The 18,038-nt window shown below is 41.9% G+C and overlaps 2 protein-coding genes across 6 annotated transcripts in view; one reads left to right on the plus strand and one right to left on the minus strand.

The window, feature by feature from the left end:
• Positions 1–18,038, plus strand: part of ANO8 (anoctamin 8) — a 70,040-nt gene that overhangs the window by 35,585 nt on the left and 16,417 nt on the right. Inside the window, exons 7-13 of the mRNA XM_081312661.1 lie at positions 645–772; positions 6,888–7,049; positions 7,650–7,802; positions 10,411–10,537; positions 13,947–14,002; positions 14,811–14,885; positions 15,201–15,344. Coding sequence (XP_081168787.1) covers positions 645–772; positions 6,888–7,049; positions 7,650–7,802; positions 10,411–10,537; positions 13,947–14,002; positions 14,811–14,885; positions 15,201–15,344 — 845 coding nt within the window. The remainder of the gene's footprint in view (positions 1–644; positions 773–6,887; positions 7,050–7,649; positions 7,803–10,410; positions 10,538–13,946; positions 14,003–14,810; positions 14,886–15,200; positions 15,345–18,038) is intronic.
• DDA1 (DET1 and DDB1 associated 1) overlaps positions 6,554–18,038 on the minus strand; it is a 55,272-nt gene continuing 43,787 nt past the window's right edge. For 2 of the 5 annotated variants that reach the window (XR_014024480.1, XR_014024483.1), the window contains 6 exons: positions 15,614–16,262; positions 14,480–14,725; positions 13,885–13,968; positions 10,358–10,502; positions 7,702–7,892; positions 6,554–7,065 (listed from right to left, as the gene is read on the minus strand). The gene's annotated coding sequence lies outside the window, so the exon portion shown is untranslated. Of the gene's footprint in view, positions 7,066–7,701; positions 7,893–7,914; positions 7,962–10,357; positions 10,503–13,884; positions 13,969–14,479; positions 14,726–15,613; positions 16,263–18,038 lie in introns of all 5 variants that reach the window. The other 3 variants (XR_014024484.1, XR_014024482.1, XR_014024481.1) reach the window with 3 other exon arrangements.

The following is an 18,038-nucleotide window of genomic DNA, read 5'->3' on the forward strand; positions in this document are numbered from 1 at the left end:
TTGTCCCTTTGTCATATTTGTTAGGCATATGGCGATAGCCTACATAGTTGGGTTGAAAATATATTAACCATGATGTTGTGACTTTAAGATGTTAATTGGCCAATGGGTGTGTAAGTGTTCTCATGGCCATAAGAGGGAGCTAGGGACGTAGCTTTTCTCTCTCTGAATTCACTGCTCTCTACTATTACTGTTTTTGCTCTATTTTGCTGTACTGTTGGTTTACTACTGTGATAAACCTGTACAACTGTGTATTGACCTCTGGACCGGTAAGAAGACTTTGTATTTGGAATACTCCTTGGATTGTTGCTATTGTGTATGACCTGGACTGTTTATTTTTGACTGTGCATTTTTGTTTTTACACCATCTCAAAAGTAAAATACTTTTTGTTATCACAACTCAGTGTACTCTTGTGGTTACTGTGTGACTCTTACTGCTCTCAGTACTCATCCTTGTCTGTGCAACTCCTTGGTAGCACAAGAAGACCTCTGCACATCAATCCTTAATAATATTAATGAAATGTAATTTGTTCTTTGATTGAACTGAGAGGTCTCTGTAGTAGCACAGTTTCAGGAAAGAGTGATCTTGTCTTTTCTTCCATGTTTTGTCCTTATGTTCTCCTGAAACTGTCCCTCTTCTTCCACCAGATGAAATATGTGACTATTTTGGGGTGAAGATTGCCATGTACTTCGCATGGCTGGGCTTCTACACGTCAGCCATGGTATACCCTGCTGTGTTTGGCTCCCTCCTCTACACCTTCACAGAGAATGATCAGGTGAGGCGTTGAAGTACAGAGCGATGGCATGGTGGCCTTCTGGATTTGTTCTACGTGTATCTGAAGAAGCTGAGAATCAGATTTCTGGTAGGTGTATGTATACTGTATATACGGCAGTCATCTTCATTCTTTCTGTTTTTTCATGGTTCATTACTTTTTTCCTTCCTTCTCTAGGTCTCTATCAAATAATAGCAGTTAAGCTGTAGGATACTTGGCACCTTAGACCCCAATATCCATTAGAAGCCCCTTGTGAACCTTGTGAACTGTGAACTATAAAGTTTAAAATATCCTATAGCTTAATTGTTATTATTGATAGAGATGAAGAGAAGGAAGGAAAAAAGTAATGGAAGTGAGGAAAAAAGAGAAGAAGAATGAAGATTACTAATGTATACACATAGCTTCTTTGGACAGAGGTAGAACAAATTCAGTGGCATCTATTCACAAGGAAATACGCATAGAAATATAATTATATTGTCACCATTGATTTGCCTTAGAATTCAGGGATTGTTTTCATGTGTGAATGAAGAGCAGCAGGAGGAGACAGAAAAGCTGGATGTTGAGGATAAATGTGGAAGGCTGGGTGGAAAAGGGAAAGGAAGAAGAGGCAGGGCTGTTTATGAGAATGAGAGAGCCAGAATCATACAATAACAGAGTTGGAAGGGACCTAGGAGGTTTTCTAGTCCAACCCCCTGTTCAGGCAGGAGACCCTATACCATTTGAGACAAATGGCTGTCCAGTCGCTTTTTTGAAAGCCTCCAGTGATGAAGCACCCATGACTTCTGAAGGCAAGCTGTTCCATTGGTTGATTGCTCTCACCTTTAGGAAATTTCTCTTTAGTTCTAGATTGCTTCTCTCCGTAGTTAGTTTCCATCCATTGTTTCTTGTCTTGCCTTCTGGTCTTTTGGAAAATAGTTTGACTCCTCCTCTTTGTAAAGGTAAAGGTAAAGGTTCCCCCGCACATGCGTGCTAGTCGTTTCCGACTCTAGGGGCCGGTGCTCATCTCCTCTTTGTAGGAGCCCCTTAAATATTGGAACACTGCCATGTCTCCCCTAGTTCTTCTTTTCTCTAGATTAGACATACCCAATTCCCGTAACCGTTCTTCATGTGCTTTAGCCTCCAACCCGCTAATCATTCCCGTTGCCCATCTCTCCACTCTTTCCAGAGTCTCAACAGCTTTTTTATATTGTGGTGACCAGAACTGGATGCGGTATTCCAAGTGTGGTCTTGTGGCTACGGAAGGTTGTTTGGGGTTTGGCATCCTGAAAGGGAGGAGATTATGTGGGAGAGTTTGAAAAACAAAAGCCCTTTAAGTATTTAGGGGGAAAGAGGGCAGAGGAAAGAAAAGGAAAAGAAAATGCTGATCTACAGCATAGGTCAGGGGTGGGCAACCTCGGCTCTTTTATGACTCATGGACTTCAACTACCAGAGTCAGCTATGCTGACTCAGGAATTCTGGGAGTTGAAGTCCATGAGTCATAAAAGAGCCGAGGTTGCCTACCCCTGGCATAGGTGGATAGCTGTGGCTTCTGGCTTCTCCATTGATGTTACTTATCAGAAGGACACAAAAAGGCATCCTATGACCCCAGGATACAGTCATAAATATGAGTCACTTGACAAACATCCAAATTTAGATCACAGGACCATGGGGATGCCGCAGTGGTCATAAGTGAGAAAAATGGTCATAAATTTTTCAGTGCCGTTGTAACTTTGAACTGTCACTAAACTAACTGTTGTAAGTTGAGGACTACCTGTATAGGATTTATGTTTGTTTCTTTAGAACAGTTTATTGTGTTGTTCATTCCTTTTCTGGCTACTTTTCAGAGTTATCTGTGCCAGAATAGCTCATAATGTTATTTAAAAATCCTAATCTGGTTATTCCAGAAGTATAAAATTATAATAAATAAGATACTAATGAAAATTACAAATAGAATAAAACAATCGTTTAAAATCCCCAGTTAGGATAATTAAAGAAAAACTCTATGTTTGCCTTAAAAACAAGTCATGGAATTCACACGTAAACTTTCCAGGAATAGATTTCTAGAAAATTAGTGGAAAAGGCCCTGTGGCCAGTTCTCACCACCCCAAAACTTTTTATTCATTGATTTTATTTATGAAATTTATATGCTTGCAAACCTAGCAGTTTGAAAGCATGCAACTGCAAGTAGATAAATAGGTACTGCTTTGGTGGGAAAATACCAGGGACATGAAAAGATCCCCCTCAGGCATCCCCTGGTTAACTGTGATGTCACCGGCTAATCTTTTCAACCTGGAAAATGCCTTGATAGGTGCTTCCGACACAAATATAGTAATAATTTATAGGCCACCCTTCTCACTCTCCAAAGGTTCTCTGGGTAGGTGAATTCTTGCTGAAGGACCACAGAATTGAGCCTCAGCATCTGCTACAAATTATGATGATGTGAAAATGTTGATACGTGCATTGCGATGTTGTGATGAATACATGGTCATATTAAAGGCTCGGGTAGACTTCTCTGGAATCAAGGAATGTATGCGTCACTCAGGGATGGTTGCATAGGTGTTCCATTTACATTTCTGCAAATGTAAAATTCTGGCTTGGGGCCACTGAAACAGCAAAGCACGGGAAGCTGGATCAACCAGTCATCATGCAGAACATGCACCACACACGGTTGGGATTTGGGAAGTGTGTGCATCGGCCCATTTGCAGCCATCTGCAACGTATACTTACCCATCAAACCCTTTGCAACATAAGTTTGCAGCGACCCATACAGGCAGTTGTGGGCAACTCTAAATCAGCCTGTAATTGTTGCATGATGTTGCATGCAAGTATGGAAGTCAATGGCTTGGGCCATGATGTCACAACCCACACCGTGTCCTCTCCTTTTACCCTCAAGAGTGCCAATGGGTCTGAGCAACTGATGACAACATTCTGGCAGGTTGACATGGATGCAACTGATCCCTAGGTTGGCCCCCTCTTAACCTTATAAAGGTTAAAACCATTTTTCTTTGGCTCTGGAACCAAATAGGCCAGGAAAGTAGAAGTGCTGAAAGGTGTAATATGATCGAAGCCCTGAACCTTTTGTGAATCTTTTAATGTCACATTCTGCCAAATGAAGGTTTGTTTGTTTTTTTTAAAGGAAGAGATAATGATACAAGCAGTAACTGGATTACTTTCAGTTATAGAGTCCAACTTGGCTTTCAGCTGCTGAGGTGAAGACTTCCTTCAGTTCTTAACGAACAGCCTCTCTGGATAGACAAGGAGGCTAATCAACCACCTGATAGCTAAGGAACGTGGTGCAGTTATGACTCTTTGAGCATACTATTATGTGGTGTGTATTACAGTAAACCCTAGACTTGCGCCACTTAAGGTGAGATCGCAAGATCTTCCTTCCAAATGCAATCATACTTGGCAAACCACTTGAAACATAGGCAGAAATAGAACAGGGAATGCTTGGCATCAGTTAGAACTTACTGGGTCTTATCATAGTCCCACTTTGTGCTATTCTAACAGTGGAAAGCTTTATTTCTCTACCAAGAGGACAATGTAGAAACAATAAGTGTCTTTTGTAATTCCCTCCAGGATCTTCTATTCAGATTACCTGCCTGCATTCACCGGGATTCTGCTTACTATCCTGGCTAATGATTTGACATTTTCTCTATAGTTTCTCAGTGTTTAAAAACATAGCCAAAAGACCCTAATTCAACCTGTGGCTGCTAATGCCATAAGTTGTAATTAGTTCTTGCATATTTTATTTATTTTTTATTTTTTTATTTTTATTACATTTATATCCCGCCCTTCTCCGAAGACTCAGGGCGGCTTACAAGCTTAGCAGTAGCCTTCATTCTATGTATATGTCTGCTTGTTAGGGCTTTCACACACACCCCCAAGCGGCATTATTACAAAGTCAGCTTATTGCCCCCAACAATCTGTGTCCTCATTTACCTATCCATTCCCTATGGACATGTACAAAAATCCAGTGCCTTTAAATGATGATCAGACATTAACTAAGGATGGACCTAACCTCTGTAATAGATAGTCTTCAATGTGCAACCCTTTGTTTAATGAGCATTTGAAGTTACAACAACACTGAAAAAATGACTTACAACTGGTCCTTGCTTTTACACCTGTTGCAGCATCCCCACAGTCACGCGATCGCAATTTGGGTGCTTGGCAACCAGCATGTATGTATGATGGTTGCAGTGCAACCATCATGTGACAGCCATTTGCCATCTTCCCAGCTAGTTTCTGACAAGCAAAGTCATTAAGGGAAGCTGCATTTGTATAACAACCACATGATTCACTTAACAACTGTAGTGATTCACTTAACAACTGTGCAAAAAAGTTCATAAAATCGGATTAACAACCGTCCTGCTTAGCAACTGGAATTCTGGTGCCAATTGTCATTGAAGATGGAGGCCCACTTGTCATCATTATCAATTAAGTAAATGTAAACTACCAAAGGCTGTGACTTCCATTCCTGTAAATGAACTTCTGGGAAACATCTGAGCATTGTTAAGAATAGTAAGATGGTAGAGGACAGAAAGGCCTGGAGGAACATTGTCCATGGGGTCGCGATGTGTTGGACATGACTTCGCAGCTAACAACAACAAGAATAGGGTGCTGGATCAGATGGATGATTTGATCTGTTGAAAAGGGATCTTCTCTCTCTCTCTCAATGGCTACTAGTATCCATGGTTAACAATGCATCTCCCAGCTTCAAAGGCAGTCTACCTTTACTAGGGTAAGCTGCTGTGTCCTCCACAGTGCTTCTGATCACCAACTAACCCTAAGGATTTTTACCACCAAGCCAGTCTCTATTTTTTGGCTTCGGAGAGAGAGAAACCCCCCCCCCCTGATTTTATATTGTATATATAATGACTAGGTATGAGTACGACAAAGGAACGTCTTCTTGCAAAGGAGGTCACCTTGAGATGTCAAATCCAAGGAGTGTGTGAAATGTCCCCATTTTGAAATGTTTAAAGTGCAGCATCCTGTTTTGAGTGGAACAGACTGTCTGGAACATTTTGAAAAGATTTCAGATTCAAAAACAGAGATGCCGCAAGCCTAAAACACTTACTTTTGCAGTCTGAACAGTCCTATGCTCAAAGTAGCACCATTCACATTTGAAATGAGACATATCTGAAATTCTGTGCTAGGAATGTTTTGGAATGAAACATTTGGCATACTACTGCTAAGGTGCAGAGGAAAGAGCTGTTCCCTTCATGTCATCAGATCTATCTGGCTGCCCATTATGGGAAGGTAAAATTTGAGTTAAATTATAGGCCAAGATTAGCTATGGCAAATCGTGACAGCATACTAAAAATCAGAGACGTCACCCTGCCAACAAAAATGTGTATAGTCAAGGCCATGATTTTCCCAGTTGCAATGTATGGCTGTGAAAGTTGGACCATAAGAAAGGTGGAGCGCCAGAGAATTGAGGCCTATGAACTATGGTGCTGGAGAAGACTCCTGCGAGTCCCTTGGACTGCAAGGCATTCAAACCGGTCAGTCCTAGAGGAGATCAACCCTGACTGCTCTTTAGAAGGCCAGATCCTGAAGTTGAAACTCAAATACCACCTAATGAGAAGGAAGGACTCACTGGAGAAGAGCCTAATGCTGGGAAAGATGGAGGGCAAGAGAAGAGGACGACAGAGAATGAGGTGGCTGGATGGAGTCACTGAAGCAGTAGGCGTGAGCCTAAATGGACTCCAGAAGATGGTAGAGGACAGGAAGGCCTGGAGGAACGTTGTCCATGGGGTCGCAATGGGTCAGAGACGACTTCGCAACTAACAACAACAAATAGGCCAAGATTACTGGTTTTTAATATTCTCATGACAGGTCCTTGGTGCCCTTTGTGCTTGGTTGTTTTCTTGCAAACATTTCGTCCCCCACACTAACATCTACCCAAACATCTATCCAAATTAACATCTAACATCATCAGTGCTAGATTAATAATTCTGAGCTACAAATATTCTTTATTGTGACATTCTCATCTCAGGAGAATTGTTGGGAGTTGATTTTTCTGATTCATGGTTAGCTGGGATAGGCAACCGTCTTTAGAAACTGTTAAGCTGTTAAAATAGTGGAAACCCCAGTCCTTCCTTGCTCTTCATTAATCATCTTTTTCCATCCTAATTAGACCAGCCGGGACATTTGCTCTGTTATATTTGCCATCTTCAATGTTATCTGGTCCACCCTGTTCCTGGAGGAGTGGAAACGCCGGGGAGCCGAATTTGCGTACAAGTGGGGAACTTTGGACACACCCGCAGAATCCATTGAAGAGCCTCGGCCACAGTTCCGGGTCAGTAGTATCTGATCTACCTCAGAAAAGAAGAAAATGCAAGTTTAGTAAATAATAATTTGTGCTGCCCATGTCCATGGAAAAAATCTAGGCATGACACATATATCTCAACATTCATAGTCATCCCGTTGTCCACCTCTCATTTAGCCCAGGATTCTCTGCTCGGATTTATTAATTAAATTTATATGCCTTTGTTGGGTCTAACATGGCACTCCTTACAATTTTAAATGGGCACCTGTTACTTGCAAGAGGGAGAAAACTCTATACATCAATGCTAGGGAGGTAGATTTGGCTAGAGGACTAAATCCATTCTCCCCTCTAACCTAGTTAGCTCCCAAAACTTGAGAACTTAGGAAAAAACGGAGTGCCAGCAACCTGGACCAAAATCTGCAGGTGCACCTCAAGTCACGACAGCAGGAGTAACAAAAACATTACGACTTACAGGGCCGTCATGGACTGGTTCCATTACGGTTGTAATGCGAAGACCACTTGCAATTGTTCTCTTGGTCTTGTAACAAGCCTAGGGAGAGTCCCCAAAGAATCCCCCAAGAGTCCCCCAACTCTTGGTGAGGTCAACCGCGTCATCTCCTTTCTTTGCAGGGTGTGAAGCGCATCAGCCCAGTGACCAACACAGAAGAGTTCTACTACCCACCTTGGAAGCGGTTGCTCTTCCAGTGTTTGGTGAGCTTGCCCATCTGTATCTTCTGCCTCTCCTTTGTCTTCCTTACCATGCTGGGCTGCTTCGAATTGCAGGTGAGGTGTACCTGGCGATGTGGGTAGACAGGGTCCACAATCCAGTCCATGTGCCTTTTTCTCATTTACTGTTTCCATCAGATGTCCTGGCTGACCAAAACACAATACTGACCTTCTCTTGCCCCAGTCTAAGATTTAAACAGTGTTATGCTGACCCTTCTGAAAAGACAAGGGATGCTTCGGCTATCACAGAGCCATGGTGTATAACTTTTACAATGCTTCCTGCACTTTCAGGGAAGATATATTCATTTTACATCTCATTCAGTTTAATTACTCAGTCGTTGTTAGTCCTGAGAGGGGGGGCGTCGTATCTTGTGGAAGAGGGTGGGAAATAATGCCATTGGCTGCTCATCAGCCAATCATCATCCTCAGAATATTCTCCCAACCACTACTATCAATGAGGATAATGCATTTTATTAGCTAGCCAAGGCTGCTATATAAATTTAGATAATATATCACTATTTGGCCATGACTATTATATCAATACTGAATAGCAAGGGCTAAAATATCCCTTTGAAACTTAAGAAGACCAAAATCATGGCATCCGGTGCTCTCAATTCCTGGCAAATAGATGGGGAAGAAATGGAGGTAGTGACAGATTTTATTTTCCTAGGCTCCAAGATCACTGCAGATGGGGACTGCAGCCAAGAAATTAAAAGATGTTTGCTCCTGGGGAGGAAAGCCATGGCAAATCTAGACAGCATACTAAAAAGCAGAGACATCACCCTGCCAACAAAAGTGCGCATAGTCAAGGCTATGGTCTTCCCAGTTGCAATGTATGGATGTGAAAGTTGGACCATAAGAAAGGCTGAGCGCCAAAGAATTGAAGCCTTTGAACTATGGTGCTGGAGAAGACTTGCGAGTCCCTTGGACTGCAAGGTGATCAAACTTGTCAGTCCTAGAGGAGATCAACCCTGACTGCTCTTTAGAAGGCCAGATCCTGAAGTTGAAACTCAAATACTTTGGCCACCTAATGAGAAGGAAGGACTCACTGGAGAAGAGCCTAATGCTGGGAAAGGTTGAGGGCAAGAGAAGAAGGGGACGACAGAGAATGAGGTGGCTGGATGGAGTCACTGAAGCAGTAGGCATGAGCTTAAATGGACTCCAGAAGATGGTAGAGGACAGGAAGGCCTGGAGGAACGTTGTCCATGGGGTCACAATGGGTCGGACACGACTTCGCAGCTAACGACAGAATATCCCATGCAATGCAACTGGTAAACCAGAATAGTAGAACATTTAATTTTTCTTAGCTTAGCTGTGGTTCTTCTGTTGTTTCCCCATTGAGGATACTGCTGATCTGGATAGCAACCACAGCTGGGCACCATATTACTATCTTAATAAATTGATGCCTTGAGACAACACACACCTAAAGCAGATGTGAGGACTTCAACTCCCAGAATTTCTTTCCTAGCAGAGCTGGCTGGGGAATTCTGGGAGTTGAAGTCCACAGATCTTAAAGGTGCCAAGGCTGACAAACCCTGCCATAAAGGATCCCTAAAGGTGCAATTCACATCATTCAATTGCAGTGGTTCAGGAATGGCCTGCACATCTCAGGAAAAGCAGTAATTAGTGCACTGCGTTTGGGAAGTAAGAGTTGCTGAAGCTAGAAGGTAGATTCATTCTTTGGAACAGCCCCTGTGGACATTCAACTTGCCTCCATCCTGCTGACATTTAGGAAAACTGAACCCTTTTGTGGAACATTTCTAGATTGAGCTGATACCATCTGAGTTAATTAGGTTACTAATTGAATGACAGGATTAATCTGGTGGATATGTGCTAGTAACCGATGTTATTGATTGATATTGACTGACTTCTATTATTACTTTATCACAGATACTATTTTTATACAGTTTATTGGCAATGTTTTAAGTGTGTTTTGTTAACCAGCTGGAAGTCTCGATTGAAAGAGAGAAATGTAAATTGAATGGATGGATGGACAGATGATAGATAGATAGATAGATAGATAGATAGATAGATAGATAGATAGATAGATAGATAGATAGATAATAGAGGTAATCCTTGACTTATGACCACAACTGGGACCAGAATTTTTGTTGTTAAACAAGTCAGCTATTAAATAAGTCTCACTCAATTTTACTACCATTTTTGCAATGGTTGTTAAGTGAATCACTGCAGTTATTAAGTGAATCAGGCGATCGTTAAATGAATCCAACTCTCCCCATTAACTTTGGTTGTTTAAAGCTAGATGGGGAGGTCACAAATGGGGATCACAGGGCCCTGGGATGCTGTAATCATCATAAATACATGCTGGTTGCCAAGCACTTGAATTTTGATCCCATGACTGTACTGCAATGGTCATAAGTGCGAAGACCAGATGTAAGTCACTTTTTTCAGTGTAACTGTGAATGGTTGCTAAATGAATGTTTGTAAGTAAGGACTATCTGTAGGCAACTTTGTTGATGGTCAAACTAGCTTAGGGTTGGGGTTTTTTTTTGGAAAATGCTTAAATTCATAGCATAGAAATAATTTAGCAATAGGAATTGGTAGAAATAAAGGACCTCTGCCCTTATGAAAAGCCATTTATTTGTATTTACCAGTGTGATGTAATCCTGGCTCTCCAATTTGTTTCTTCCTCCACCTTGATCAGGAATTTGTGCTGAGCATCAAGGAGCTGCCGCGCCTTGTTCGCTTCTTGCCCAAAATCATGCTGGCCGTCATTGTCACCGCCTGCGATGAAGTCTACAGAAAAATTGCCTACTGGTTAAATGACATGGGTAAATATCCACAGTGCACATCTTCTGATCCAAAGAAAACTCAGCTAAATGGAACCTCAAATGGATCAGAGGAAACTTTTTAATTGTGTCCAACCCGAGAGGCACAAAATTTGGGAATTTCTAGAAGCAGTCCAGATCATCGTTTCTCAACTTGGCAACTTTAAGACCTGTGGACTTCAACTCCCAGAATTCCCTCGCCAGTTTGCTGGCTGGGGAATTCTGAGAGTTGAAGTCCACACATCCTGAAATTGCTGAGGTTGAGAAACACTGTTCTAGATGCTGGGAGGAACTTCCCTAGCTAAATCAGTGAAAGGCCCACATGAGAAAGAAGAGCAGAGACAGGGGACAACATAGCTAATTTCCAGCTGAATGCTGTGAACCAAGGATGCTGAGCATCCTAGCAGTACTTCCCTGAAATCTAGGACTGGAACAACCTCAGAAGTGGGCTTAGGAACCAAAGTGAAACAAGGTTTTGCATGCTAGTAGGCATTTTCTCTCCCCCCAGCTCCTTATTTTGATATATTTTTGGTTTGGGGGGAAATTGCTCTCACTCTGGCAAAACACTCCTTGGTTTTAGAGGTGTAGCAATAGGAATTATTTTCAGCAGTTTGAATGCCATGCTTGTGTTATTTTAAACTTTACATTAACTGATGAAGGTAATAATCACGTGCTTTGAAAATCTGCTTCTTTGGGGGGAAAAGTGAAGTTTTTGTTTCTGGCTTGTGGTTCTTTTCACAGAATGCTGACGCATCAGTTATGAAAGATAGAGAAGCATTTGCAAGATCGAATCTGGGTTGGTAACTTGGACCAGAAGTTTACTGTTCTGGGCTTTGGGACTCATGCTGGAGCCCATGCCCGGGGAACTTCTCCCCACTGGAATACGTGCTTTGGGCTATTCTGTGCCTCGTATTGAGCACGTATTCCAGTAGAGAGAAGTTCCCTGGGATGGGCTCCAGCATGAGTCCCAAAGCTCGGAAGAGTAAAATCTCTGGTCCCGATGACCAACCTGAATTGCAACATCATCCTGGGACATGTATATTTGCTTTCATTCCTGAGAGAAGCATTTGTCTATGGCAGGGGTCTTCAAACTTGGCCCTTTTATGACTTGTGGACTTCAACTCCCAGAATTCCTCAGCCAGGCACGCGTGCCTGGCTGAGGAATTCTGGGAGTTGAAGTCCACAAGTCATAAAAGGGCCATGTTTGAAGACCCCTGGTCTATGAAGATTCTCAATCATCCAGGTTATGGTTGAGCCAGCAGTGTTTTTCCCGAAAGGCAACTGAACTTTCTAGGTTTTCTCCTTTCAAAACGGTTTTGCTTCTCATCCAAGAAGCTTCTTCAGTTCACCAGGGCTTCACCGGAACTGGAGAACTTTCTTGGATGAGAAGTGAAACATTTTCAAAGGAAGAAAACCCAAGAAAGTCCAGTTGCCTTTTTGGAAAAAGCGTCTTTAGTTCATAGAGAAGCATTGCAACAAAAGTACCTGAAGCTACGGTTAAGCTGGGGTGGACCCTCACTTTATGTACTTTGGACGAGGGGATAGATGGGGAACTCATCAAATTTGTAGACGACACCAAGCTGGCAGGAATAGCCAACACTCCAGAAGATAAGCTTAAGATACAGGAGGATCTGGACAGACTTGAACACAGGGCGCTATCTAACAAAATGAAATTCACTGGTGAAAAAAGTAAGGTTCTACATTTAGGCAAGAAAAACCAAATGCACAGGTATAGTATAGGGGGCACCTTGCTCAATAGTAGTAACTTTGAGAGGGATCTCATAGTGGACAGTCACTTAAATATGAGGCAGCAGTGTGCTGCAGCTGTCAAAAAAGCCAACACAGTGCTAGACTGCATTAACAGAGGGATAGAATCAAGATCACATGAAGTATTAATACCGCTTTACAACGCCTTGGTAAGGCCACACTTGGAATATTGCATCCAGTTTTGGTCACCATGATGTAAAAAAGATGTTGAGACTCTAGAAGGAGTACAGAGAAGAGCGACAAAGATGATTAGGGGACTGGAGGCTAAAACATAAGGAACGGTTGATGGAATTGGGTATGTCTAGTTTAACGAAGAGAAGGATGAGGGGTGACATGATAGCAGTGCTCCAATATCTCATGGGCTGCCCCAAAGAGGAGGGAGTCAAGCTATTTTCCAAAGCGCCTGAAGGTAGGACAAGAAGCAATGGATGGAAACTAATCAAGGAGAGAAGCAACCTAGAACTAAGGAGAAACTTCCTGACAGTTAGAACAATTAACCAGTGGAACAACCTGCCTCCAGAAGCGGTGAATGCTCCAACACTGGAAGTTTTTAAGAAGAGACTGGACAGCCATTTATCCGAAATGGTATAGGGTTTCCTGCCTGAGCAGGGAGTTGGACTAGATGACCTCCAAGGTCCCTTCCAACTATTATTATTATTATTATTATTATTATTATTATTATTATTATTATTATTATTATTATTATTATCTTCTCACCAACACTTGCCTGATATAAGATATGGTACCAGATGAGTCTGCTTGGATCTGATCTTACAAGTCTGGCCATACCTGTCAAGTGTCATTCCTGTGCCTCCACTAAATGCCAACTAATAGAGAATCAGTCTTTAGACTCCATTGCATAGACAGCAGATAATGGCCTGTATCAAATTCTCAGCCATAGCACACATCACCAGATATAAAAAAAGATGGTTACTACTCAGAGAACGTTTGCCAGGAATACCAGTATTCATTAAATTGTTGACACATGGTACCCAAAGAGGTTTGTTTGATTGACTGTTTATCATGTTTATTGATCACCTGTCTTACTGCAGTGACTTCTGGTTAGGTTCACCACTGCCACTGGGAAGTGTAGGGACCCACCTCAGCTAACCACCCAAGAAAGCAGAACTTTTGAAACAGGCATTGTCTCAAAAGGAAACTTTTATTAGGGGTTAGTGACAGTAGGGACGTCAAGGCGAGGTCTGGGGAAAATCCCGCTTAAACGATATAGTTTAGTAATATTCCTCCTCCCACCAGAGTCATAATGTCCATTTGAAATCCAGCCAATCCACAGCTGGCACGATGTATGGGTGAACGGTACAGTTGCCCCACATCTCAAGGTCTTCTCCAGTTTCGTTTCTGTGTAACTGTCTCCCTGATAAGGGAGACATATTCCTTTCTCAAGTGAATAGAGGCAGGAGAGGAAAGGTAGAAAGCAAAAGTTATCCCAAGCGAAAGCAAATTCCCCCCTTTCCCCCAGCAGAATGGTAAGCCCCAAAACAAGAGCACATAAGCATGGTAAACGAGAAGGATTTGGGGCCCTGACAAGAAGTCCGTTTATTCTGATTGTAGAAAAGACCCACCTAATTCCAAACTTCCATGTTTTACCTCCTCACCGCCGCCTCCTCATTCCTTTTCCTTGCAGAAAATTACCGCTTGCAGAGTGCCTACGAAAAACACCTCATCATCAAAATGGTCCTGGTAAGTCGAGCCTTTTTGAAACTTCTGTTTCAGTTCTAAAAGTAGGACAACAGTCTCAAAAAATCGAACAGGATGAGTTTCTCCAGACAGGGGCGTTAGTTTTGATGGCTTCGATTTTCTTTGGTGAGCCTTGGCAAGAAACTCTCTCCGTTGGCGAGATTAGATTTAGTCTTCAACTTACAACAGGTTGCTTAGTGACCATTTGAAGTTCCGATGGACCTATTTGGGAGATACCTGTGACCCAGACTTGAAGTTCTGATGGTCAGCTCCTACCCCCCAGGATCACGTGTTCAGACTTCAGGTGCTTGGCAAATTGGCCACATAGATGGCAGTTTGCAGGGTATTTTATAAAAAAAAAAGATGGCCCTTTGTTTTTTGGCAAGACTAGGCCATAGCAAACCATGGGCTCACTTAATGACCACCTTTTTACTTAAGGACTGATGCCAAAAAGTTCATAAAGTCATGTAACCAACTTACTTTAGTCCTGTCACATTGTAGCTCCATGATGGTCGTGACTCAATGACTATCTGTAATGCTTCTGTTTAATGCTGCTAATCACACTGATCCCCCAAAATGTTGGTGATGATGGGGTGTGCAAAAATGCACACTTTCTCTTCCTTTATCTGGACTGTTTATTCTCAATGAAGGTCATTTTGTTTTGATTTCAGCAGGACTGTTTTTGTTAAACGATTCAGCTATAGCCCCTCCGTAAATTGCCCAGACCTAGAGACAAACAGTGAGAAAGTCTTAATCTCGTTACATCAATTCTCTCTCTTATGGCTTTTCTCTCTTTCTCTTCTCCAAACAGTTTCAATTTGTAAATTCATACCTAAGTCTTTTCTACATTGGATTCTACCTCAAAGACATGGAGCGCCTCAAGGAGGTATGGCATTCGTGAATGTGGGAGATCACAGCCAAGGGAAAATGGGAAGGGGGTAAATTGCACTGTGCTCCATTCCAACCAGAAACAGGTCCAGGTAAATATGCCATTTTTATCAGGATATGTTTACGTCCAAAAATGTCCCCGGGGCATTCAAAAAAAGTTACATCCCAGAAAGCCAAGGACTATCGGCTACTTTGAATCCATTCCTAACATGGTTTTCTTTCTTCCTTCCTTTTTTATGGGTTCTTTTAATTTTTCATGGTTTTTTTTCTCTCTCTCTTTGTTTCTCTGTCTTGTCCGTATTGCCCTCCACAGCTCCTGTTCATCTTTTCTCTCTTGCAAAGCCTTGTGCGTCAGCTTAAAGACGCGGTCCTTCCCTCCATCACTCTCCAACTTCACCTCTATCTCATCTCCTTTAAGGGTTTGCTGAGTTTTTGCTGGCATCTGGGCATCTACAAAGTAGGATCCTGATGATGGAGGGTATCTGGAAGGGTGGGGGTGAGGAGGAATAAGCAGGCTGCAGAACCCCAGCTGCAATCCCATTTATTTGCTCCGATGCATTGTAAGAAGACTTGCTTTCCCATTACCAAAAGAAAAGAGGAGTTTGCAGTTACAGCTCTGACCAAGATTTACTTAAGATTGGTAAAAAAATGATGAAACCAGCATGGGGGCTCAACAGGCTTTCAGAATGGAAAGCAAAAAGAGTTTTGAAGTAATTGGGCGCTCACCTGCCTACAACGCCTTCAGGAAATTCTGATTTTTGGCAGGATGGTGTTGTTGTCCTTTGCAGAGAAATAGGATACTGGGAAAAATGTGTTTGGTTCAAAGAGTTGCACTTCTAGAGTATCTTTTTGCCTTCAATCCAAAATGCTGCTCCATCCTAAGACTTAAACACCCTTAGATAAGAAATCACATATAGCACATATAGCAGGCCACAGTCTTATGACCACTTTCTGGTAGCAGAAACTTAGTTTATTTCCAAACAATACGAATTAAGATGAAGATGGCAGGGTATAATAATACATTTCGGCAAGAAAGATAGTTCCTAAATTTGCGAACAACTGCACGCTTAATATTAGATTAATTTTGACATTTTAAAGGCAGGTTGGTTTCAGCTAAATTAATATTTTAGGACTTCCATCTAGTTCCTCTTATTTAAGCTCTTGCTTTATTTTTTTTTATTATATCCAGATAGTGCGGACTTAGGAATTTAGCTTCAGACCCTTGTACCCTTCTCATAAAAAAAATTGCTCATACTTCTTTCTTAATGGTAAACTATGTAACTTAGCTTTTTTCTCCAAATTATGCCCGATGATGATGGTGATGATAGATTTACATCAGCAAACAATCTCAGGTAGATACTTAGATGAAAGGAAACTAGGGAAAAAACAACAGCATATGATGTTAATCTATTTAAATGGTTACTTTTTAAGAGGGAAGTCAAGTTAAGGTCTAAATAATTTATAAAAGTTTTCCTATTTCTCACAAATGCATTATTTTGACTTTTTTTTTTTTGCTGTTGAAGCTTAGAATTATAGAATGAAAGGGCTGGAGGAGTCTTAAGATCTACTTCAAATTTTCTTGATCTTGACAACCTTAAGATGTATAGACTTCAATTCCCAGAATCCCTCAGCTGACATGTTGCCAAGGTTGAGAAACACGGATCTCGTCCAATCACTACATCAGTCCCAAGGCCATCCATCCTTGTTGGTTCCATTGTTGGCCAGTTTTTACCATTAGGAAAAGCTTGCCAATGTCCATCCAATTGTATGACCTTTTTTATGGCAGTTGTTAAATGAATCCGTGGTGTCACACGAACTCCATTATTTGCTTTGAGGCATTTTTGCTGAAAACTAGAAGTAAACTCCAGCTTTCAGCAAAAATGTTGTAAACTGTGGTCACATGACTGCAGAACACTGCAAATGGCCATAAATGTGGGCCAGTGGCTACGTGTCCGAAATAAAGTCACGTGACTGTGGAGGGAGCCTGGTCATCAAAACTTCAGAACCAGGTGGTAAGTACTTTTTTGGGGGGGTCCGTTGTAACTTCAAACATTTGCTAAGTGACTGCTTATAAGTCAAGGGTTTCCTGTAGAATGTATCTATAGCAGGGGTCTTCAAAGTTGGCCCTTTTATGACACACTGGCTGAGGAATTCTGGGAGTTGAAGTCCACAAGTCATAAAAGGGCCAGGTTTGAAGACCCCTGTCCTATAGAGACCCCAATTACAAAGAAAACTTTCTTACAACTGATAAGCGTGCAATATAACACGAAGGGAGAAATTGCCCATCCATGTTCCTGGATTCCATATGCTCTCCAAAGCAATTCTTAAAAATTGGTGAGTTGTCACGGCTTTGTTGGAAGTGAGCTCATCTAGTCAGGGAAAAGTGAAAGTGAATATAAGCTAAGGTAGTAAAGGGTAAACTAAAGAATGGAGGCCAAGGTCAAGGCTTATGTCTTCTGATATTTTAAATGATTCATCCTGACCATCACAACAACCATTTTGTGAGCATACCCACAACATCCTCTCAAAATTTGAAATGTGCCCGCTAGAACAAAAAGGGTTTGGAGGCTCTTGCTCTCTACGTAGTCGAGGATTGGGGTTCCCCTTAAAATGATATTTTTAGGACAGCCTATAAATTTATTGGACGATTCAGTTCCAGAGGTGAGTAGCTATTGTTACTAAGGAATAACTGCTGAGAATGACAGGCAGGGATGCACCTTGTCCCACTTCATCGGCCAAAAGAGATGCTTCAGTGTGTCCAGCTGACTGACCATCTCACAACTCTCCTCAGGTATGAGGGGCAGAGGGAATAATATTGTGAAAAAAGAGGAAGAGCAGCTACTAAGACAACTGTCAGATAAAAGAAAGCTGAATCCAGGGTGAAACTGCACTCTGAAAAGTCATCTCAGATAAGACCCACCCTAGTTCTCATGAAGATAAAGTGTTAATACCACTTTATAATAGCTTGGTAAGACCACACTTGGAATAGCGCATCCACTTTGGGTCGCCATGATATAAAAAAAAAAAGATATTGAGACTCTAGAAAGAGTGCAGAGAAGAACAAAGATGATTAGGGGACTGGAGGCCAAAACATAAAGAACAGTTGCAGGAATTGGGTATGTCCAGTTGAATGAAAAGAAGAATAGGGGTG

This window comes from Vipera berus (assembly GCF_964194415.1).
Source record: "Vipera berus genome assembly, chromosome: 1".
Classification (NCBI taxonomy): Eukaryota; Metazoa; Chordata; class Lepidosauria; order Squamata; family Viperidae; genus Vipera; species Vipera berus.